At 36.5% G+C, this 25,788-nt stretch overlaps 2 protein-coding genes and 1 non-coding gene across 3 annotated transcripts; 2 read left to right on the forward strand and 1 right to left on the reverse strand.

Annotated features, from left to right (window-relative positions):
• The first annotated feature begins 737 nt into the window (after window positions 1–737).
• LOC120278258 lies at window positions 738–841 on the forward strand. Its single transcript, XR_005541599.1, has one exon. It is a non-coding gene; the product is annotated as a small nucleolar RNA R71 (small nucleolar RNA).
• Window positions 842–12,065: 11,224 nt separating this feature from the next.
• LOC120277523 (F-box protein At5g46170-like) lies at window positions 12,066–14,662 on the reverse strand. The gene is made up of 2 exons (XM_039284384.1): window positions 13,392–14,662; window positions 12,066–12,321 (listed from the first exon to the last, which is right to left on the reverse strand). Exon 1 carries the CDS (start codon window positions 14,533–14,535, stop codon window positions 13,423–13,425), a length of 1,113 nt encoding a protein of 370 aa, XP_039140318.1. The 5' UTR covers window positions 14,536–14,662; the 3' UTR covers window positions 12,066–12,321; window positions 13,392–13,422.
• Window positions 14,663–23,804: 9,142 nt separating this feature from the next.
• On the forward strand, window positions 23,805–24,580 carry LOC120277696. The gene is made up of 3 exons (XM_039284550.1): window positions 23,805–23,874; window positions 23,950–24,433; window positions 24,562–24,580. The coding sequence occupies exons 1-3, from the start codon at window positions 23,805–23,807 to the stop codon at window positions 24,578–24,580; spliced, it is 573 nt and encodes a 190-aa protein (XP_039140484.1).
• The last annotated feature ends 1,208 nt before the right edge of the window (window positions 24,581–25,788 follow it).

Genomic DNA, 25,788 nt, shown 5'->3' on the forward strand with positions numbered 1-25,788 from the left:
TTGCATTGTTTATTACTACTTTTTCTTGGATTTGCCTTGGATGTGCTAGGCAAGTTTCCTTGTTGTCTCTCAGTCAACATACCCACCATTTGACTTAGCTGAACCTCCAAATTCTTTATTTGTGCAGACTGATTTTGCAAAGTAGTGTGAGTTTCATTCATGAATTGCATTTGAGTTATAGCCAACTGAGCCCTTGCTTCTTCCAAATTTATTTTCTTCTCTTATGGTGGATTGCTATGTTCAAGGATGGGCGAGTTATTTTTCCTAGATAGGTTAGGATGTTTCTTCCATCCTAGGTTGTACCTGTTGGAGTAGGAGTTATCTTGTTTCCTGTTGAAATTCCCCATATTTGAGCTTGCTCTACTGTCATTTGTGAAAAAGAATTGCCAACTAGACATTCAAAGCTTTGATGAGGCTTATTACACAGTTCACAAGCTAGAGATGTAGTCTTTACTGCATTTGCCACCATATTACCTTTTTGTAATTACTTTGAGAGAGATATGCTATTTAGGCAAAAAGGTTGGTAATAGCATTTACTTCATGTACTTCAACTACCTTCCTTGGCATGATTCTCTCATTAGGCCATTGATAGTTGTTAGGAACCATCTCTTCTAGCAATTCATACACCTCATCTACAGTTTTTTTTAATTAAGGCTCCACCTACAGCTGCATCCTTTAGTATTTTTGTGGTGTTGTTCGGGCCTTGGTAAAAGTTTTGAATTTGAATCCATTTATGTAACCCATGATGAGGACAGTTCCTTAGTAATTCCTTGCATCTTTCCTAAGCCTCATATAAAATCTCACCTTCATATTGAGTAAAACTGTTGATTTCAATTGGCATCTTTGCTGTTTTGGCTGGTGGAAAGAATTTGGCCAAGAATTTTTTAACTAGATCATCCCATGTAACAATGGAATATAGTGGCATTGAATTCAACCAATTTTTTGCTTTGTCCCTCAGAGAGAAAGGAAATAGACCTAGGCAAATGGCTTCATCATCCACTCCATTGTACTTAACTGTATCACAGACTTCAAGAAAGTTTGCAATATAAAGATTTGGATATTCATTAGGCAGCCGACTAATTGGATTGCTTAAATCTTTATAGAGTTACTGGTTTCAACTCAAAGTTGTTTACATGAATTACTGACCACCTAATCACAGGTTGAATGCTAATTGATGGCATTGCGCAATCACGCAAAACCACTAATGCAATTAGAAGTCAAAGACAATTAATGCAATTTTTAGTGAAGTGGATATAGCTAATTTAAACTAATCTTAACATGTATGATAGTGAAAAAGGCATGAGACACATTGTAGATAGTGTATGAAGGAACAAGTTTAATCTGAGTATTCTAAGTTGCAGATGCTAGCTTCTCATTTTGAAGTCTAAAGATGGAAGAAGATGAGACTATGGCTATATTTAATGCAAGACATAGCAAATCCAGGTTATTAGCTGGGGAAGAAATATTCAAATATGAAGATTGTCACAAAAGTCCTAAGATCATTGCCAAGTTTGTTTGATGCTCAATTGGCGGCCAATGAAAAAGTTTGTAATACATCGACTATGAGACTTGATAAGTTAACGGGATCCTTACAAGGGTATGAGGTGAATATGAGTCAAGAAAAGTTGGAAAAAGGACTAACTTTACAAGTTGAAATAAATAAGATTATGAAGGAGTGATTTAGTGATATTGTATTGCTTATAAATAATCTCAACAAGTTGCTGAAGTAGCTCATGAATGGAAGAAGAAATTTCAAAGATGATATTTGAAATTTCTTTCAATTAGTTGAGCAAATCCAAGGAAATATGTAAAGGAGGAAATATGAAGCAACCAAATATTGGGAGTGTGGTACTTTTGGTCATATTCATTATGAGTGAGATAACACGTAAAAGAATAATAAAATAAAGTCATTCACCAGCACGTGAAGACATGAAGAATGTGAAGAAAGGTATCAAGAGGATGATGATGATGGGCACACAAGTAACTATAGTGGTCTCAATTGATCCATCAAAAGCAAAGAAAAATTGGAGAAAGTTGGCTACATTGGAGGTTGTATTACAACATCACTAGGATGTGACATTGACTATGTTGCAACATTAATAGGTTGTGTTAAAAACCATTTTGTAATGCTAGTATGACTTCAGTGGATGAAAATGAATTTGACTATCACAATATTGAAAAAGTTAAAGAAAGTGATCTATTGGCCTTATACCAACTTGTGTATAAGAAATAGATCATGGTATACAATAGAAACAACAATTTCAAGAAGGAGAAACCTCAGATGAAGAGTACAATGTTACAACTTCAAGAGAACCCCAATAGTATAAAGAAGACTATTTATAAACATCAAGTGAAACTTGTAAAAGCCAAGAAGAAAGTGAGATCTATAAGAAGTGGTAAAGCCAAAACTAGATTTAGAGGAAAAACTAAAAACTTTATTCCCATTTGTCACTATTGTGGGATCAGCAGACATATTAGACCAAGGTATTTAAAGCTCAAGAAGGAATAGAGATAGGTTATGTTTCCGTTGGTCCCATCTAAGCATTCTAGTAGACATACAGAAGAAGAAGCAATATTAAAGATATGAGTTAGAAGAGTATGGGTTTGAAAAACTGACTTGAAGAGTAATGTTGAATATATATATATATATATATATCCTTAAAAGCTTGCACAGAGGATGATTGATACTTCAATAAGGGATGTTCAAGACACACGACAGTTAATAAAAGTTATTTGATGAGTTATAGAATTTGTCTAGTTGGCCATGCCACTTTTGGTTTTGAGACTTCCTGTTATAGGTAAAGAAAATTGTTGATGGTCTACCAAGACTGTAGAATGTTCTTCTTGTGGAAAGTTTGAAGAAGAATTTAGCTTTGTGACCAAAATATGTTCAATAGGTTCATCAAGGATTGATGTTTGTTGTATGATGAAGCGGATAAATGTGTCTTAATCAAACTAAGATAGACTCATAATTGCTATTACTTTAGAAGTCACAAGTGTTTTATAACTTAACTTGTGACATGGCTGATATCTGGCAGTAGAAGCTTGGACATATTAATGTCAAAAATTTGAGGAAGATTTTAGACATTATAGATGTTAGAGGTTTTCCCACATTAGCGTTGAATAAAGGAGTACGTGGGCCTTGTCAATTCGGAAAGTAGAGATATGTGTCACACAAGGTGTTGCAGCATACAATTACAACTCTGGTGGTTGAGTTGCTTCATATGGATCTTTTTTTCCATATGCAGGTGGAAAGCTTGTTAGGTAAGAGGTATTTATTCATATATTTAGATGACCATTCTAGATTTACCTAGGTGGATTTCATTAAAGAAAAGTCAAATGCTTTTGAATTTTTCAAGAAGCTATGCATCCATATTATGACTAAGAAGAATTATTTAACTAGGAAGATTATTAGAATTATAAGTGATCATGGCAAGGAATTTGAAAATGCTCATGTTTTTTAATTTTCCAATGAGTGCCAGATTCTACATGAGTTCTAAGCACCTAAAACACCTCAACAAAATGGTGTGGTAAAATGGAAAAATCAAACTCTTCAAGAGATGGCAAGTCCAATGTTGAATTCTAAGAAACTGCCCAGAAGATTCAGGGATGAAGAAGTGAATACAACTTACATACATCACTAGCAAAATTTAACTTAGCCCTTCACCAAGATGACTCCATAAAAGGCCTGGAAAGATAGAAGATAGAATCTTAGTTTCTTTCATGTTTTTTGGATACAAATGTTATATTTTAATTGAATTAGATTAGTAGGAGAAATTGATCAAGAAAAGTGATGAAGAAATATTCTTAAGAAGATGAAGTCATATTTCATAGCTACTCAAATATAAGTTGATGAAATTGTGTTTGGCTTTATTTCACAAAAACATGTTAATAAATTTGTGGATCAAATGCAACAAGAATTCTAGATAAGCATGGTTGGTGAGTTAAATTATTTCTTAGGCCTTCAAGTCAAACAATTCAAGGAAGGTATTTGTATTTCACAAAGCAAGTATGCAAGAAACCTAGTGAAGAGATTTGGTTTAGAGAATGCAAGGCATGTTCGTTATTGAGAAGCTAACAAGAGATGGAATGGTAATAATGTAGACCCAAGCTTGCATAGAAGCATGATTGGAAGCTTACTCTATCTCACAGATAGTAGGCAGGAAATTTGCAATAGTGTTGGAGTTTGTGCAAGATTTTAAGCAACACCAATATTGTCTCATTTAACAACCATCAAATGCATCATTTGTTATGTTAGTGGAGCCACACACAATGGAATTTCTTATTCTTGTGACTATAATATGCATTTACCAAGATTCAATAATATTGCTATTGGGCTAAAAATGTTGATTATCTAAAAACACTTCCGAAGGATGTTTTTATCTTAGGAATATTTTGTTCTCTTAATATAAGTAAGAAAAATAATTCTATTTCTTTTTCCAGTGCTTTAGAAAAGTATATTATCATGGTTAGTTACTGTACTTAGTTGGTGTGCATGAAGTAAATGCTTGATGACTATGGATTACAACAATGAGAGTTGAAATTTTTTTTTTTTGTGAACAAAATAACAAATAATATTTTTAAGAAGCCTATCCAAAATTCCATACAAAGCATATTGATCTTGGCATGATTTTATCAGAGATCTGAAATAGGAAGAAAACCTAAACACACACGACAACCTTGATTACAATAAATCTACTTTCTTTTGAGCTATCACACTTACTTTAATACCTTGAAATTCTATCTAGTCTATTGAGGATATTCATTATTGATATTTGAGGTTAAGCACTTGTCCTTCCTTAGTTTTTATTGCTCTATATGCTTGAAGACAAGCAAACATTTAAGCCTGGGGGAGTTTAATATGTGTTTAATCGAGTATATTTATCATTGTTATTTGACAAACTTTGTATATATTTCTTGGAGTTATGGGTAAATTCGGTACTTAATTTGCTTCAATTACACTTCCATGGATAAATAAGGACATGTGGAGCTATAGAAGCGAATTCAAACTATTTTGAACCAAAGAAACCTAAAATATTGATTTTCCAGAAGCTTATGACCAAGCTTAAGGCTATAGCATTAGGTCATGAGAATAAGTTTTAGAGGATCAAGACTCGAAAGAGAGAGGATGTTCACATAGGAGCTTTAGGTCAACCTTATGTGCTAACTTATACCTGTAACCATCTTATGCCGATATGCATTGGGAAGCATTGTTCTTTATGACTATAAAATTCAAGATAATTTCTAATACTGCCCTTTGAGCATTATAAAAGGCTGAAGCACGTAAGGGTTCAGGAACTTTTCTCAGACTTCACAGGGATTTCAATCAGACCTTTAGTTTTTGGACGTGGAGAGCTTATAGGGTAATAGAAGGGAGACCTTCATCATCAGAGAAGGTTATGTCGGTAAGTAACTCGTGAAGGTAGTCACTCGAAGGGATTCGAGGTAGCATATCTCATCTTTAGCTGAGTTGTAACCATGTGTTAGGGATAGAGGGATTTTATTTCATATTTTCTTTATTTTTGCAATGTATTTCTCGATTATGAGGAACTGAATATCCTAGGGTACTTAGGCATTAACTGACCCTAGTGTTTAATCTTTTGTAGATAATGGATTTTGGATTTCATATTGATTTGGGTTTGATTCAATTGTGCATGCTTGTGATGCCATGATTCCTACTACAGCGAGATCTTGGTTCTATGTTAATTTCATGTGTGAGATTGAGAGATCCTCCATGCATAGATCTAGCACAATTAAAGGGATTTGCAAGTAGATATAGGATAGATTTTACTGTAATTTCTCCCGTAGAATAAACATTATCTTTTGATTCCATTGCAACACCCGTGGTTTCATCCAATCAATATCAATCCATTATCCTTGTATAGAGACTTGACTAAAAACCCTATGAGCATTCTTTATTAGAGTACGTCCCTTTGATGATTGATCACCCTCCTAATAATTTCAAGTGTTCACTATTAGAAGTCCAATTTGGTTTTCTTCAGTAAATCCTTCATTCTAGTTGTTAGGCTAGATAGTAAATGAGTAAATAGTATCGGTACTTTGGATCCTTTTAGGTTCAACATTCTTGTAGAGTTCTGCAAACTTTATAACTTTAGACGACATGTGCACTTGCATATAGTATGAATATATTTAGGCATTCAACACGCATCTACTAGATGATGCTTGAGTAAGATTTAAATTCAACAAAATATATATCTAAATGCGATATTTGATTTTGACTGTGACTTTAAGTTATATATAAAAAAAGGTTACTTCTAGTTTAAAAGAACATTATCTACTAGAGGGATCACATATCTTGAAGGATATCCTACTCAATCAATCATCTTTAAAGACCTTTAACAAGGGTCAATAGTAAGGAGAAAACTAATGACAAGTGCCTATTTATATATTTTTTCTTATTATCAATTGTGGCAATTTGCATGCATCATCAATTAATTCTAGTCCTTTGGGTATTTAATTTGTTGTTTTTAGTGATTCATGCAATTTACAACACATTTGGAGCAAAAGGAGCAAAGATAAGATGATTTGGAGCAATTTCAAGATAGATAGAGCCATTTGTTCTAAGATCCACAACCACATGTAGGACCCATGCATGACTCATTGATGCCACACTCCTATTTGAGAATATTAAATTTCCTGGGAGATCCACAACCCTATCTATGTCCCCATCCACACCCCGTGGAAGGTTATCAAAGGGGCCAATAAACACCCTATAGATCCATTCAAGAAACCGACTCCAATAAGATCCATGACCCCATCAACTGGCCATGGTCATTGATACACCCCTTGCGTATACACTACAAGTGCACCGGTCGTAAAAAACAGTACAATATACCCGAAGATCAAGTAGTTGAATCCATAGTGACCAGATATACTAGTACTTCTTTACCGTTTATTATCTAACCTATAAAAAGAGATTGATGTTGCTAACATAATTATGAAAATCTAAAACTAAGACGGCGAGAGATAATAATTTGGGGTAAAATCAAGGGATGGAATGGTGCCCCATACTCAATCATCTCAAGACACTTGCAAAGACTTCCTATATTGGCTATTTGTAGAGCATTCTTGGACCGTGGAGATTCCGAGAGTAGTTGATTTCTTTGGTCCAGACTATCAACCCTAATCCCATACGGTAATGATGCATCACTCTACGATTGCATGACACTCAGTGAATCCCTTTATTAGGTTTAACCCTAATTTGGAGAGTTCGATATCATACAGCCTAATTCTAAAAGTGCACTCAACCTCCAAGGAGTTTGACACCATACACCCTATCTCTAGGCTTATACTCAACCTTTAATGAGCTCTACACCATACACTCTAGCTCTAAAAATGCACTTAACCCCTATCTTCTATATGTGACATTACATGATAGATTTCTCAATTGTCATCACGACAATCGAATATGCAATTAAGGCTTTTGGTATAATGTAAATTGCAACACATAAAGCAACAAAGAAAATTCACAAGAATACTCAAGCCAATATATAAAAACAAGGAAATCAAATATAATAGATCATGAGATGCATGGTCTGAGGCACCAAATAACTATTTAGCCTCTCATGTTCAATAATAACAAAATACAAACTAAGATTAAAGACAAGAAGAAAATCATAATGAAAACTACCTCAAGCTCATCTCCATGGTTACAATGGAATCCAAGGATAAAGAAGGCCAATTCTTCAAACACTCGCCTCCAGACCTCAAGGGAAGCTTCAATATCCCTTTGATTAATGGCCTTCGGTTCTCCCTTCAAAACCTTAGCCGTCTCCTCTATTCCCCAACCAAAAATCCTCTTAATAGTTTAACGTTCCAGCTTAAATATGCAGGTTTGACCCGTGCATGGCCATGCTTGGGGTTGTGCTCATGGCCATACACTTTACTGGTGAATTTTGGGGCTTGAATAGGCTGAAAACTCCATCTCCAGAGATTTGCAAGAGTGCAACATGGCCTGAAGCAAAGTCATGTTCAGGAAGCACAGCTTTAGCACAAGCTGAAGCTATGTGTAAGAAGTTGGTTACATGTACTTCTTTAATTCCTTAAAACCTATAAACTGTACATGCATAAGCACGGCCGTGCTTTCTTCTACATGGCTGTGCAAGGAACAAAGGGGTTGTGTTGGCTTAGTGAACTTTGAATTCTCAACTCTTGTGATTTGCACGACTTAGGTACACTTTAGCTTCGATTCACATGCATTCTCCTTCTTTTGCCCAGAAACTTTTCTTCTCACTCATTAATGCACAAAATACCTAAAGTAGCACTAAAATATAAAAAATCATGCAAAAAGACAAGCAAAGTGCATGCAAAATTATGAAAACCATGTATATAATATACACCCATTAGTCACCTCATGAGTTGCTACATAAAAGCCCTACTAGAAAAGCCGCCATGATGGTTTGATGGGTGAACTTTTGACCTTCTAATATCAAAGTTAAGGGTGACAATAGAGGCTGATTGGAGACGAGAATCCATTAAGAATTATTAAAGCAACAAAGGAGGTTTTCATTATGTTCTTTATTTTGTTGTTTCACTCCTTTGTTTGTATTTTGGATATCCTTAGGATGAGTAGCTAGACATCTTTGGGAATCTGGATATTGTCTAGGATGGCACTATAATTTGATATTGGATTTATATAGATTTTTATTAATATATAATTTGTGATTCATCTATGTTGTGTTAATGTCATGGTTTGTTACAAAAGAGCTTCAATCCATGTTATGATTATGTGTTGATAATTAAGAAGTACATCACATATAAATCTAACGTAGATGAAGAAAACCTGGTTGATGCCTAGAGATAGCATATCGTGGTTCTTCCTATTAGCATTAGGTTGCTAGAGCTTGAACCCTCTTGGGAAGGTTCACATAAAGAGACATCAACTAATCAAGAAGATGGAAAGCGAATATGAGCGGGAGCTTTTCTATTCTTTCTTTTATATTTATTGAAGATACAATAATGCTTTCTATGACTTTTATGAACTAAATAGATTTTCTAAAGTAGTTATGAAGTTTGATTTCTTAATGAAACTTTGAACCCTTTTATTATCTTTCTTATCCCTAATGGTTCCATGATTTTTCACTCAATTTTATTCATAATGGTTTCCAGATTAACTAACCATCTTCCATAGTGCGTAGGGAGCCCTAAATGAACTCAAAAGAGAAACTTTAAAAAAGACCATCAATTGAATAGTGCATACAATTTTATATTGCTTTGTTTGTAAAATATGAATATACCTATGAATCTTATACTTATTAATATGAGTATATCATCATATTAAATCTAGTCCCAAATAATTCTGGCACTAATTTATAATCAATGGGTGAAATTATGGATACCTAACTAATGTCAAAAAGTGTTTTTTTTTAGATACACAAGAAATTCTAGAATAACAACTTACACATTAAGACAAGATAGATGAGAATTGGATGTCACATGAGAAATCAATGTGTGATTTACAATCTTAGGTTTGTTATATTGATATTAACCCACTATTAGTTTAGTTTAATTTAGCATGAACAACCAATAAATTGATCAAATGAATAAAATTAGATTATGACAAATTTTCTACTTAACAAACAGCTGTATAATTCCTTGTAGGATGGATATTCAATTCATCATTTTATTACTTGTGGCGCTTACGTAGTTATTTCACACACTAGAATTCCTCTTTATGTTTTGTGAATGCACTCATGTTCTAAAATTCATACAATGTCAGATATAAGGTCATGCCCTAAAAGATGCCATTGGACCTTTTATAATAAATTTATTGAAAAGTGCATGTTGCTTCACATATATACCAAATTGTTTTAAATTTCATTTGATCCGGCTAGGTAGGTTAATGGTGGCTCGGTAGATTAATGGTTACTTGGCACGCTAGTAGATATCACTTTGTTACTGTTTAGTTTCACATCAAGAAGGGTTGATTTCAATATAAAATACTCAAGGTCATAAGATTGTAACAAGGTTGTCTAACAGATTATTATTTTGTTGAGGTATTGATTTTGGAATTATTATTGGAAATACTTGACTTAATTCTAATGGGTCCCGACAGCGCAAGCATGAACAGTGAGATGGGTTGAGCTTGTGCCATGTCATGCCATCATGGGCCATCCCAACTGAGACTTTGAGAGAAGAAAGACAAGCAGACAGAGAACCAGAACTTTAGAGGAGAGACTGAAGATGCGGCTTAAAAAAGCCATTTTCTGAAGCGTAGAAGTTTGACTGTGGGGCACGCAAATCTAAAACTTGGCTATACGCACGTCTACGAAATTTCCAGGGCATACCAACGATTTCATATTTTGATGGCTCTTATATTATTTAGGTATAAATAATATTTAGGTGTAAATATCAAATTTCGTTTTTCGCTCTTTTAGTTTCTCTAATGTAAAATCCGCCCTTTTGGTTCTTATATTTGCACATTTTTGTCTTTTTAGTTGTAAAATCCGCCCTTTTGTTCCTCGTATTTACACATTTTTATCCTTTTTGATCCCTCTAATTCATCAACTGGAAGAACCAAAAGGGTAGATCCGTCAATTAGAGGGACTAAAAAAACAAAAATATGAAAATATGACAAAAAAAAGCGGATTTTATATTAGAGGGACTAAAAAAACGAAAAATGTAAAATAGAAGGACCATTTTGATATTTTGACTTATTATTTATCAATACAAGAATGATAGGAATGGCTCAGATATAACAAAATCAGACAGATTCATTAGAGTAATTAATGAGTAGAGCTGTAAACGAGCCGAGCCGAGCTTTGTTTTGTTCAAGCTTGGCTCATTACTATTTAATCGAGTTTGAGCTCGAGCCGAACTTTCTTCGAGCTTCATTTTTTATGTTCAAGCTTGGCTTGTTACTATTTTAACCGAGCTTGAGCTCTAATCGAGTTTATTTCGAGCTTCATGCTCGAGCTCAAATTGTTAATAAAATTTGAAGCTTAGATTTGGCTCGTTAGCTTAATTAAGGCTTGACTATTTTTTATACTCTATTTTTTTATTTAGTAAATTATTATTTAAACCTTATTTAATGAATCATTATCAAGTTTGACTCAACTCGATTTAAGTTTGAGGATTACTTTAGTTAAAGAATAATTTAAGCTTGTTTATGGAATCATTAAAATTTGAGTTCAAGCTTGTTAAAATATTCATTAAATAAGTTAACAAATAATTACAATAATAACAAAATAAACATTGTGACGTAACTATCTATAAATATTTTTCTTTTGTAATATTATTTACGATCCGGTAAATAAGCTTGTTCACGACACTATAAATGATTATATTAATGATTGTTACAATTAAAATTGTAAATAATACGAGCTTTTAATTATACAATAAATGAGTTGTTCACAAAATTTAATGAGCCGAACTTGGTAATGTTCAAGCTTGGCTTGTTTATCTTACAAGCTCATTTAACTTAATGAACTAGCTGACCCGAGCTTTTAACAAGCTGAGACTTCGAATAGTAGTTTAGAGCCCTATATATGTGACTCAAATTGACAACAACGATATAGTCACACACACCTTAATATATATATATATATATAAACGAGCTCACAACCGAGCTTATTCATGTGCTTGTTTATGAGCTGTGTTCACGAGCTAAAACGAGCCGAGCTTTCAGTTGCTCAAGCTTGGCTCGTTTATTAATCGAGCTTGAAAATGATGCTCAAGCTTGACTCGTTTACAATATGAGCTGAACACGAATGAGCCTTTATTGAGCCGAACACCGAACCGCTCACGAACAGCTCGACTCAAATACACCCCTGTTAATGAGCACAGATCCAACAACCAAAGAGTTCTTGTTATACTTGATGTTCACAACCAACCATCCAACCCAGTTTTATAACCATATCAGCACTTTCCTTTCCTAACTTCAATTTTAAAACATACCTTCATTTGAATACGAAACAATATATAATCAAATTTGCACATCCGCTAACTTCAATTTAAAAAAAAAAAAACCAAATTAGTCTAAAGATTTCTCAATAATTTGAGAAAAAAAAAAACAGAATGGAAAGCAGAACGTAATGCCACCCAGCTGGGCTTCCGGAGCAGGAAAACTGCAGCATATATAACACATTCAATTAAGAACCAGGTTCATAAGTTCCAAAGTTTTGACATGTACAATAACAGTGAGACAACTAGCATAATTCTCATCCCATATAAAACCATCGAAGCACAGAACTTCCAAAACAGGCATGCAAAACAACTTGCTAATACAATTGCAGCAAGAAGCAGTTGCCACTTTGTGGAGAGACATTCATCCCCTTCATTCATCCAGAACATCCAATTCCCCTAAAGTGATGGCACAAAATAGTAAACCATCATGACAACAAATTCTGACTAAATTAATAGAAGATTGTCACAGTTGACTAAATTGAAATATTAAGTTGAGCCAAAGATATTAGCAGATTAAAAAGCTAGTAATCAATCCCTAATGACACATGAAGACATGGAAGAACAGCATAGGATTACAAAATAAATGTGATAAGTTAATAACCAGCTTCTCCCAAACAAAAGATGAGCAAAGAACAAGAACACCCGCTGCAATTAGAGAGTGGGGCTCTTTGTGAATAAACAAAAAATATGTATTCCGCACGCCAGACTTCACTGGTATGCCGTTGTTTGAAGACTACCAAGGAAACCAGATAAAATTTATGTTCGAAGTATATTAAATTGAGCAAAAATGACTATGGTTCGTTTTATAAATAATTGACTTTTACTAAAACCATCACGAAACATATTTTGTCATTGGAAAAAAAAATTCAATATCAGGAAATGAAGAACAAAACTGAGTAAAGAAGCAAGTGAATGAATAAATGGCAAAAACTTAATACACAAATAACCAAGATATTCCAACTTTCTGGACAACTTCAGAATAGAACTTCTATTCAATACTCAAAGCAACAAATATTATATGACAATCAGAACTAAATTACCTATCAAGATGCATCAGAGATCACTATGGCAATGGTTTCAGGTCTTCATCTTATTACACAAAGAAACCAGTAGCCAACTACAGGTTTTTTTTTTTTAATGGTCTGCTCCTTACCTCTACGTTGGATAACCTACAAACAGCACAAAATCTTAAAGTAGTTATGCAGTATCCTGATCAGTTTTCAGTTGCTGTATACATCCCCTATCAAAAACCTTCAATTGAATTGACAATTTTGATCCTAACCTTCCAATACACTTAAAATGCTATAATCAAAATGTACTCTAAACAATAGCTAACTTTCCAACATACATATTGCACCAATAACTTGTTGAAAGAGATTTGCAAAGTCACCAATTAAGATATTACAAGCAACCATTCAACTAATTAATAAATGAAGTCTATTTACAATATCGAACTCACTAATTACCTGTGGCAATAGCACGAGCAATTGTCGCAGATCAGAAGGAGTTCATCTCAAGGCAATAAGTCCTCCTCTTGACAAGTAACCTTGCTGCACTTCTGTAAGGCTCCTCAAACACGCCGGAAACCCAAGAGAACCCCTCAGATCCCCCACCAATATCCCTTGGCTGCTGCTCAACTCCACTAGGCCTGATTGCAACAAGTGTGGCACCCTTAAGAACAAGACCACCAGGTAGATCCAAATGGGGGGCATACCACAATCTCATGTTAAGGGCTGGCACCAGTGTCCTCTGAGAAGACCCAGAGGCTGACACCGGTCGCACCCGCAGCTCCTGCAGCTGCGCTCTGTCCATCGTCAGTGTCCCTTGTCCATCAGCATCTGTGAGATCAAGAGTCTCCAGTGTCTCATGATCTGCAATGATTGGTTGCAAGAGGTAGTGCCTAGCAGACGCTGCGATTAGAGAGCTGATCGTCCAGACAACCCGGAGCTTAAGGCTACCGTTGGTATAGAACGACTCAGGTATGCTGCCGGAGTCATCAGAAGAGCCAGCGCAGAGGCTATCGGGGTAAGAATTAGGGTTAGGGTTTGTAGGGGAGACAGAGGAGGCTCCGAGGATGACGCAGGTGTCGAGAGTGGAGCCAAAGGCAGCCTTCCACTTGAGAAGGACGCCATCCTCAACGCCAAGCTCTCCAGCGGGTAGCTCGATCCGTAGGCGACGGATCTCCTTGAAATTTCTCAAGACCTCGGCCGGAGAATGGTGGGAGACCTCCGGGGACGAAGATGACGGTTCGGATGAGCGACGAGGGGAAGAGGAGGGCGACGAGGTTGGAGGGCCAAGGATGTGGCCGAGAGCTTGCCAAGGCTTGACGAGGCCGGAGAGTACGAGACGCGCAAAGTGAGAGAGCACGCCGCGCGGCTTGTCGGAGGTTGACGGCGGAGGAGAAGGTTCGTCGGAGATGACGCAGTCAACGCGGACAACGACGGAGTCGACGAGGGGGACGAGAGCGTGGAAGCGGCGGGACACGATGCAGCAACGGCCAAGAGACTTCACTTCGCCGATCCGATTGAGAATGACGAGCAGCAAGGCATCCGGCAGCCGATCGAACTGGTCCTCCCTCTCCGGCGACAGAGATCCGGCGGCGTCGCCCATCGGAACCCCAAGCTCGTCTCCAAGATCTCTAGGTGACTCTAGAGAACCCTAAACCTAACCCTAACCCTAGGTCTGGCCTGGGCTCTGCCTGAAGCGATGTGAATGTGATGATGAGATTTCGATTAATGGGAGTTTTATTTTTAATTTGTGAAATATAATTATTAAAAAAGAAAAAAGAAAAAGAGGAAACGGTCACACATATAAAGGAATGGGATGAAAAGGTTGCCCCCTTTCTCTCTTTCTCCGTTGGGTATGAATTATTATTTCAGTGGTTTTTTTTAATGTTTATATTTAATTATTATACTGTTGTTTTTCTCTTGGACTTCTCGGGTAGATTTAATCAATATTTAAATTTTTTTTAAAAATTTTTGTTTTTCATGCTATTTAATGAGAATATGTTTTGTACGTTGAAAATGGCACCGCACCGGATGACAACTCATTTAATGTCGCTGGAGCCCACAAATTTAAGTTGGAAACACCGCCTTATTATTATCTCATCTAAACTTCGGCTTTTTTGAGTTTTTTTAAAATATTTTTTTATTTATCTTAATACCAGACTGTGCAAAATGCTTGAAAACCGGTGAATATATGTAAAAGCTAAAAAGCCACAAAAATTGTACCCTTGTTCGTGCTAGCACTAATAGTTGTACGCTAATTAATTCATCTTTTCTTTTTTCGTTTTCTAAAAATTTTTCATCTTGGGTCATAAATTTTTATTTTGCCACCTCTATTTGACCACCTCTATTTAAATATGACCACTTATCAAATTTAATATAAAACTTAAAAAATTTAAGATTCAAAATTATAAATATTATAACAAGAAAATCTACCGTGATCAAAATTTTAATGATAAAAATTATAACATATAAACTTGCAACGGTTGAAAGGTACAATGACTAAATTCAATAGCAAAAAATTATAATGGTTAAAAATTATAACAATTAAATTCGCAAGAGTTAGAAGTTACACTAGTCAAATCTACAATAATTATAATTTATAACGAGCAAATTTGCAATTGTTCGAATTTACAACTATCAAATATGCAACAGTCAATTTTATAGGTGTCAAAAATTATAACACTATAAAATTTAACAGATATAAATTAATAACGGTCAAAATTACAATCATTAAAATATCAACAAGAAAAAAGTTATCTCATTTAAATGCAAATCCTTCATTATATAAACTTTATCATCCAATTTTGGTTCTTATTTTATTTACTTTCTTTACATTCACAATTTTTGTCTTCAACCATGGCGGAAAAATCACTTGTTTTAGTTTACTACATCGCTTGCATTGCTACAATTGATGATAGTGTTATATTTTTCTCAGACAATCAATCTTGTTTTTATGTGAAAAATGATAATTTTATAAAATATTTAAAAATAATCATTGAAGAAAATATAAAAGCGGTAGACAGTGAAAGAGTTTGACGCATCACATACAAGCTACCTGTTTCTTCATGTCACTATAAGATTTACTATCGATCATTTAAATTGTGTTATTTCTTCCCTAACCCCTCTTCCTCGATTTGCAAGTTCAAGGCAAGAATTTTAGGTTTTCTTTCAAGTAAAAGTTGGTTTTTTTTTTTAATTTCTCTGTAGAAAACATGGATCTCTTATTTATTCAGTGGTTTTCCTCTTTTTTTCGTTGATTTCACTAGGATTGTAGAAGTGGAAAAGAGACAAAGAAGAGGAGAATTTCATAAATAAAAGAGAAAACTTGAATTTTAAGGTTAGACTTAGAGGAAAGCTTAGTGTGAGTGGTTTTGATTTATATGTTTTAGGGATTCATGATTTAATTATTTTTTGAAGAGAATTTGATGGTATTATATTGATTGTGTTTGAATTTTTGCATGAGTTTTGTATGTTATTTATTGGAAAGAGTTAGTAAAGGAGATTGATGATGATGATGATATGGTTCTTGGCTGGTTAATGTTTGTGAAGTGTTGAGTAATTGTAGATAGTGGGTATAGGATTATGGTAAATTTGATGTTTATAACATGATTGAATGGTCAAAGGATTCCAATTTATGTTGAACAAATATTTAATTAATTAGGAAAGTTTAATGGCTAAAGAGTGTGTCCAATAGATGATATAATTGTGTGTGGATGAATGTGTATATTTAGGTTAACATGCTTCTTTTCTCTTGAGCTAAGTTTCAACTAGTCTGGTTCAAGTCAATTGAGGCTTACCCTATTTAATTTAACTTAACCAACCTGGTTCAAGCTAATTGAGCCGGTTTTTGTTGGTTTGATTCAAAATTTGATTGGTTTAACATTAATTAAAGTTGGTTTGAATCTAATTAGTTAATTTCAACATAAATACCACACAGATATGCCAATTGGAATAGATTTTAGATTGAATGTGACTTAACCACTCATGCATTGCATATAAATTTTCATATAAGATGTTATTTTCGCTTTTATAGTTAAATTCATGCGGAAGTAAGCTTAGTGTAGGTGGTGAAACCTCAACCAAGGACAAAGAGCTTGCGGAGGAGCATCTTATCTAAGCTCTTAGACTTACAAGTCTAAGCATTGTGAGTGTGTGAGAACCGGTTTGTTTCCGTGTTCATGTTATTACCGTTAGTCGCAAGGTGAGCGCGGACCAAGTTATGTAAAGGCTACTTTGAGCTATATATATATTTTAATATATATATATATATATATATATATATATATATATATATATATATATTGGTGACACATGAATGTCACTGACATGTCTGTATATGCGTGTAAACCGCAAGTGCACGGGTGTCGAAGTAATAATCCCAGATGAGTAGGTATCGTATCCACAGAGAGTAGGGAATAAAGACACTTAAGTTGTTTCTTAACTAATGTGGAAGATGAATAGTGATAAGTGTGACAAAATATGAAATAACGAAAATAAAAACAACAAGATAGAGGGCACAAGTAAAGGAGAAGGTATGGCAATCGATAAAGGTGGGGTACCCGGATATTGATCCGCCTGTGACAATCGTTTCAAGTGCAAGTACCCTCTATTATACTTCCTAATTGATGCAACAATGAGTCATGGAAATCCTTTATTACATGATCCTAAATCTAAGGTCAACCATGCCTAACTCTATACATGTCCCGGAGGAGAGATTGAATAATCTCTCAACCTCGCACTCGTATAGAATTGCAATGAGCTCTAGGGATTCCAAGTGATAAACCCTATTCCTATGTATAGATCTAACCCTTTGGTTCAGGTGGAAGATCCCTAGCCACAATTAAGCCCTAGGTGCTAAAATCACTTTAACGCTTCACACCGTTGCACTCGTAAGTAAGTCCCAGCGAAAGGTCATCCCTTAGCCCATTCATTCTACTATGGCCGTAAAGAACTCTTGGAACGTGGAGGTAGGATAGATCACACAGGAGGGGAAAGGAGATGCTCCACTACCTCTCGACTCACCATCTCATCCCTCTCCAATCTAGCTTTGTCTAACTCTCATGGTGTGTCACTCACTCACAAGAGTTACCAAGAAGAATTCTCAACTCTAGTGTCACTCTAGGGGAGTATTCATACAATAAAGTCTCCAAGATTGGAACTCACAATAAACATCAATTAATTGAAAGCATAGTAAAGAGGTTGAATGAAACGAATACATCCTAGGGTTCACAAATACCCAAGTACCCACTAGGGGTTTAGCTCTCCATGGAGCTAGAGACAATCAATGAAATCAAATGTAAAAGCAAAGCATCCATAGAAAATCCCCTCATTAGTTGTGGCGATGGTCTTATGGAGAGTCTTATACTTGTCGTAAGGGTCCCTTTGTTCGGCCTAGGATACACCTCGCCAGATCGGTGCCGACGAAAGCTCTCCCACTAACCTTCTTCCAAATGGTACGCTATATCGGAGCCGTAGAACCTCTCCAAAGCCCTAGCCAATACCTCTCAAAACCCTAGCCGCCGCCCTCTCTCAAGTTGGGGAAAAGATGGAGAAAAAGAATGCTGAAATCGGGGCTAAAATCGGTTTTTAATGGGCTGGAATCGGGAATCCACACGCCCATGTGGGCGCCCCTGTGGATTTTTCACACGGGTGTGTGGATTCTCTGTTTTGCTGTTTTCTCGGGCGGTTGTAAACAGTGCTGCTGCAGTATTTTGCTATAGTATTTTCTACAGTACCTTGCTGCAGTACAGCCTAAAATACTCCCGAATCCATACTTTCATCGAGGTAACGCAAACGGACACACATTTACATCGTCGATCGCCTTGCTTCTTTAATAATGGACATGTTGGTAAATATCTTATTCTATATGCACAAGTCGGAATGCTTGAATGTGACTGCCCTTGTGCCCCTTCAAATAGTTGTGCTAACTAGAGTACGAGGAGGTTGACACACATTCCTGCATTTGGCAAAAATGATTCTAGTATACCTATGCGTATGTATCTTGAGAGAAACATGTTTACATGTATATGTATTTACATGCAAATGGAATATTTTTTTATTTACATTTCTGTATTTAAACATTGTATGGTTGATTCCTCGAGTTGGAATTGGAAAGAATTGCATTGTGGCATTTGGTTTTGATGGTGACTACGGACTTTAGTCTAATACTATTGGGTCAGCGTATAGGAAAGGAGGTGGTCAGTGAGCAACCATCATCCTCAACTCAGCAAAAGATAGGAAGGCCGAAGACACAAGGACGAGTTTATGGATTGACTCAGGAGGATGCACATGCCTAAAATGCAGTGGTGTCAGGTATATTATTAGTTTATTCAGCGTATGCATGTGTCTTATTTGATTCTAGAGCTACGCATTCATTTATCTCGTCTGTTTTTTATTTGGAAGCAAATTTTACCTGTTACTACTATTGAGTATGATTTGTGTGTTGTCACCCCTTTGGGAGTTGAGGTTGTTCTTAGTAGAGCCTATGAGAACTGTCCCATTATTGTTGCCTGTTATGAGTTGCTAGCTTGCCTCCATGTTATGAGTATGACTGACTATGATTTTATCTTGGGAATGGATTTCTTGTCTAAATTTTATACTGTAGTCGATTGTTATGCAAGAATAGTAGTTTTTAAAATCCCGGGAGAAGCAGAATTCACTCTTATGATTTCCACTTTACAAGCTCAGAAATTTCTCTTGGATGGGTGCTCGGGATTTCTTGCAACATTTTTAGAAGTCAAATCAGAAAGACCAGTGTTGGAGGATATTCAAGTGGTCGGATAGTTTTTTGATGTTTTCCTTGAAGATCTTCCTGGCTTGCCTCTAGATAGAGAAGTTGAATTTGCTATTGATTTGGTTCCAGGAATGAACCACATATGTAAGGCTCTTGATAAGTGCTTGTGCGATATGAATGCGAAGCGTTCATTCCTTATGTTGAGCATTACTTTTCTCAGGTTTTTACACTAATATGTGTGATTTTATGCTACTTTCGTGCAGGTAGGGTTGTGAGGCCAAGTATGAAGGAAAGAAGCCAATGTGGATTACAATGCACCGATTTTGGAGGAAATCTTGCTAAGGTTCAAACACGAAGACATAGGTCAATGTGAGATGCTAGAGTGTGTGCCAACCTCCTCGTATTTGAGTTTGGCACATCCGTTTGGAGGGGCACAAAGGCAGTCACACTCGAGCATTCTGACTTACGCACATAGAACAAGAGCTCCACCAACTTGCCTATCATTGAAGAAGCAAGTGATCCATGACGTGAACGTGTGCCCGTTTGCGTTACTCCAATAAAAGTATGGATTCGGGAAGCTATTCAGGCCGGATATTGTAGCAGAGCACTATAGCAATATGGTACCAACTACTGTAGCAGCACTGTTCATGGCCGGTTGAGAAAATAGAAGTTCAGAGAATCCACACGGGCATCTGGAAATTATCCATGCTTCTATGGAAATTCCGCATGGGCGTGTGAAGCATACACGCCCGTGTAGTCGCCCGATTCCAGCCCTATTTAAAGCCGAATCAGCCCCGATTTTAGTATTCTTTTCTCCATCTTTTCCCCAACTTGAGAGAGGGCTTCGGCTAGGGTTTTGAGGGGTATTGGCCAAGGTTTTGAAGAGGTTCTATGGCTCTGACATCGTCATTCCTGAGGAAGAAGGTTGGTAGGGGAGCTTCCATTGAGGCGTATCCTATACCGGACGAGGGAATCCTTGGACGACGAGTAGAGGACTTTCCACAAGACCATCAACATGACTATCGAGGGGGTTTCTTTATGGATTCATTGCTTTTACATTCTATTTATTTGATTGTACTTAGCTCCATGGAGAGCTAAACCCCTAGTGGGTACTTGGGTATTTGAAAACCCTAGGATGTATTCGTTTCTTTAAATCTCTTTATTATGCTTCAAATAAATTGATGTTGATTGTGAGTTCCAACCTTGAATGCTTATTTGTATGAACATTTCCCCTAGAGTGACCCTAGGATTGAGAGTTCTCGTTGGTAACCTTGTGAGTGAGTGACACACCACGAGCGTTAGACACAGCTAGGTTAGAGAGGGTGAGTCGAGAGGTACAGGAGCGTCACCTTTCCCCTCCGACGTGATAGATTCTACCTCTGTTCCTCGAGTTCTTTACGACCATAATAGAGTGAATGGTCTAAGGGATAAACTTCCGCTGGGGCTTAGTTGCGCGTGCAACGGAGTGAAGCGTTGAGGTGATCTTAGTATCTAGGGCTTAATAGTGGTTAGGGACCTTCCACCTGGACTAAAGGGTTAGGTCTATAATTAGGAAGAGATTTATCACTTGGAATCCCTACAGCTCATTGCAACTCTATACGAGTGTGAGGTTGAGAGGTTATCTAATCTCTCCTCTGGGACATGTATAGAGTTAGGCATAGTTGACCTTAGATTTGGGACTATGTAATTAAGGATTTCCACGACTCACTATTGCATTGATTAGGAAGCATAATAGAGGGGTCTTGCACTTGAAACAATTATCCTAGATGGAGCATTATCCGAGTACCCCATCTTTATCGATTGCCTTACCCCCTTTCTTTACTTTTGCTCTCTTACTTGTTGTTTTTATTGTTGAGAATTGAATCATTGTCACACTTATCATCATTGATCTTTCACATAGCTAAGAATCGAATTAAGTATTTTTATTCCCTATTCCCTGTGGATTCGATACCCTCTCACCCAGGATTATTACTTTGACAAACCCGTGCACTTGCGGGATATACGCAAGGGGATCTTGTCAGTTCCTTATAGGATGGCACCTGCAGAATTGAAGGATTTAAAGAAGCAACTTGAGGATCTACTTGAGAAGGGATTTATTCACCCCCAGTGTTTCTCTGTGGGGTGCTCCAGTTTTGCTCGTGAAGAAGGATGGTAGTTTGCAATTATGCATTGACTACCGAGAGTTGAACAAGATGACAATAAAGAATAACTACCCACTGCCTTGGACTGATGATCTTTTTGATCAATTACATGATTCTTAGGTGTTTTCAAAATTGATCTTAGGTTAGGATATCACCATCTTAAGATTAAGGCAAGGGATGTGTCAAAGTCTGTATTTCGGACTCGTTATGGGCATTATGAGTTTCTTGTAATGCCTTTTGGGTTAATGAATGCCCGACGATTTTTATGGATCTAATGAATAAAACATTTAAACCTTTTTTGGATAGGTTCGTGGTGGTGTTTGTTGATGATATTCTAGTGTATTCCAAGAGTCTCAAAGACCATTTGAAGATTATGCTAAGCATCTTGATAGAAAAGAAATTGTTTGCAAAATTCTCTAAGTGTGAGTTCTGGTTGGACAGGGTAGCTTTCCTTGCTCATGTGATAACTAAGGATGGGATTTCTATTGTTCCCAAGAAGATAGAGGCTGTTATTGAGTGGAAGAGACCTACTATTGTGACAGAGATTCACAGTTTTCTGAGGCTAGCCGGTTATTACAGACAGTTTATGAAAGAATTTTCAATGTTGGCGGTACCATTGACAAAACTCACCTGGAAATGAGCAAGTTTTGAGTGGTCAGATCAGTGTGAAAAATGTTTCCAAGAGTTGAAGCACCGATTGGTATCTACACCTATTCTCACACTTTCATCTCCTGGTGAAGGGTTTGCCATTTATAGTGATGCTGGTAAAATTAGTCTTGGGTGTGTACTGATGCAGAATGGTCATCTGGTGGCTTATACTTATAGACAGTTGAAGCCATTTTAGGTTAACTATCCCACTCATGACCTAGAGTTAGCTGCTGTGATTTTCGCTCTGAAGATTTGGAGCCACTACTTGTATAGGGAGCTTGTGAGGTATTTACAGATCATAAGAGCCTTAAATACATTTTCATGCAGAAGAAGTTGAATATGAGGTAGAGGAGATGGTTGGAGTTATTGAAAGATTATGATTTGACCATCAGTTATCATCCTGGAAAAGTAAATGTGGTAGCTGATGCCCTTAGTAGGAAATCTTTTAGCAATATTGCTACATTAATCACCTCCCAAAAGCTTATCTTGGAGGATTTGAGACGAATGGAGCTACAAGTGGTGTTAAAGGGTACCACTGTGTATTTTGGCAAGTTTAGTGGTGAGACCCACTCTATTTGAGAGGATTAAAGCAACACAAGAAGTAGATGGTTATTTGCAGAAGATTCGGCAAGAAGTGGAAAGGGGCACCAAAATTCAGTTTAGAATTCGTGAGGATGGCTCAGTAAGATTCGGGGATCGGATTTGTGTTCCAGAAAATTTAGAATTGAAAAAGGAAATCATAGAGGAAGCTCATTATATCAGCTACTTAGTGCATCCCGGATCCACCAAAATGTACACGGATTTGAAGAGTATCTTTTGGTGGAATAACATGAAGAGAGATGTCGCATAATTCGTGGCACAATACTAGACCTGTCAGTAGGTCAAGATGGAGCATCAGAGGCCAGCAGGACTTCTGTACTCTCTTCCTATTCCTGAGTGGAAGTGGGAGAACATTGCTATAGATTTTGTGTTTGGGTTTCCTCGAACCAGTAAAGGCTTCAACAATGTGTGGGTGGTGGTGGACAGACTGACCAAGTCTGCTTACTTCTTGGCTATCAGGACTAGTATGACTTTAGAGAAGCTAGCTGAGTTGTACATTGATTAGGTGGTAAGGCTTCATGGTGTTCCTGTTACTTTTGTGTCCAATTGAGATACTTGGTTCGTGGCACACTTCTGGAGGAGTCTACATAAGGCCTTGGGAACCAAATAGACGTTCAGCACTCTGAGAGAACAATTCAAATTCTGGAGGATATGCTTCGGGCTTGTATGCTTGATTCTGGGGCTTCTTGGGATCGACACTTACCTTTGATAGAGTTTTCTTATAATAGCAGTTATCAGACAAGTATTCAAATGGCTCCTTATGAGGCCCTGTATGGCATGAGATGTGGGTCACCTATTTGTTGGGATGATGTGGGAGAATGTAAATTGTTAGGGCCAGAGACTGTGCAGTTGAAAGTGGAGAAAGTTCATCTGATCAGAGATTGTCTTTGAATAGCTCAGAGCAGGCAGAAATATTTTGCAGATAATAGGAGAAGAAGCTTGGAGTTTCAGGTGGGTGATTATGTGTTCTTAAGAGTAGCTCCCACTAAAGGAGTTATTCATTTTGGTGTGAGAGGGAAGCTCAGCTCTCGGTTTATTGGTCCATTTGAGATCTTAGAACGCATTGGTGAGGTGGCATATCGGCTTGCATTACCACCTTCACTGTTTCGGGTTCATGATGTGTTCTATGTTTCTATGCTGAAGAAGTTCATTCTGAATCCTGACCATGTAATACAATTCTCCGACTTTGAGCTTAGCATTGATTTGACGTATGAGGAGCGACCTATAAAGATCGTGGATTTCAAGGAGCAAATACTAAGAAGGCGGGTCATTCCTTATGTCAAGGTTCAATGGAGCAATCACACAGAGAGTGAGGCTACTTGGGAATTGGAGTCAGAGATGGGGAGAAATACTCGTACCTATTTTATTCTGACGGGCAGGTGAGAGTTTAGAGGACTAAACTCTTTTTGAAGGGGAGTTTGTGGACCCCACTCTTATTTAAATTATTTTCGTGATTTTTTTTTTCAACTTTAATTAGTTTCTTTTAAATTTAATCTTATTCTTTCAGTAACCTCCCACTTGCATGATCTTTTAAATTAAAATAAAAAAAGAATTTCGTAGTCTTCTCCTTATCATTTCAATAGTGTTGTGGGTGGAAGAATCGAGAGGTTCTCTATAATCACGACTGTCAAACAAGGATCCAAGTGGCTTCCAAATTCAAGGTTAGGCTATCACCTAATTTTTGTCCCTTGGGGTTGGTTTGTTGGGTAGTGTGGGGGGATTGTTTCGTGTTGTATGTTAGCGGTTCTTTACATGTAGGTTCTTCCTGTTCTTTTAAGTTCCTCTGTTAAATGCGTATCATGTTATTGAAATGTTAAACTTGCTGGGAAGTATCTATGCAGTTTATGATATGTATAGATATTTTTAATGTTTAGATGCTTCTAGCCTTTTGTGAACACTATTGTTTTTAGTGTTGTGAAAATGTTATATACATCATTTTTATTGTTCATGTGCTAGCTAGCATCACCTTGTGGCTGTAGAGTTAATGATTTATCTATCCAATGCTTTAGCATTTGAAAGAAAATTATATGATAACAATTGACTCAGTTCACTTTCAAGGAATTTATTAGACAAGGTTAATTTGGCATGGTTGTTATATTAGGATCCTTGGCCTAATCAATACATACCCAAGTCATGTTTCTGTTATACTTTTTCATGTTAAGTGGTCTTCTCACATCCTATTAAACTTTCGATATAGCTAGCTTTCTTTTGTTTTGTTTATTGATGTCCATGCATCTCCTTTGAGTACTTGGGTTTAATGAGTAGGACCGGTTTTCATGCTTGACATTTTCTTTCTTAGTACTGGTGATTTACTGGTATGCCATGCCTAGTAACCGTAGTAATTAGTGTCTTTTAGGTAGATATTTTTAACATCAGATGGCATTTACCCATTGTTAAAGTCACCAAACTATTGTATTTATTATTCTTTCATGGCAAGCATACTATGTGTTGAATCTGACCTGGTTTACATATACTATAATCTTAGTGAAATACTGAAAAAGGATAGGAATTTGTTTTATGATTATAGGGTCTTTCGCCGAGCTTTGAGTTAGTGTTCGAGTCGAGTTTTCTTAAGTTGGGAATCAATTTGGATTTCGGAAATTTAGCGAACATCAGGTAAGTATCTTGCATATAAACCTTATTATATGTGTATACTCTAGTTTTTGAACATCTGGAATTTTTCAGAAGATTACTGTTTTTATTTATTTGTATTTTAAATCATTTTTTTTATTAT

This window comes from Dioscorea cayenensis, chromosome 15 (genome assembly GCF_009730915.1).
Source record: "Dioscorea cayenensis subsp. rotundata cultivar TDr96_F1 chromosome 15, TDr96_F1_v2_PseudoChromosome.rev07_lg8_w22 25.fasta, whole genome shotgun sequence".
In the NCBI taxonomy this organism is placed as follows: Eukaryota; Viridiplantae; Streptophyta; class Magnoliopsida; order Dioscoreales; family Dioscoreaceae; genus Dioscorea; species Dioscorea cayenensis.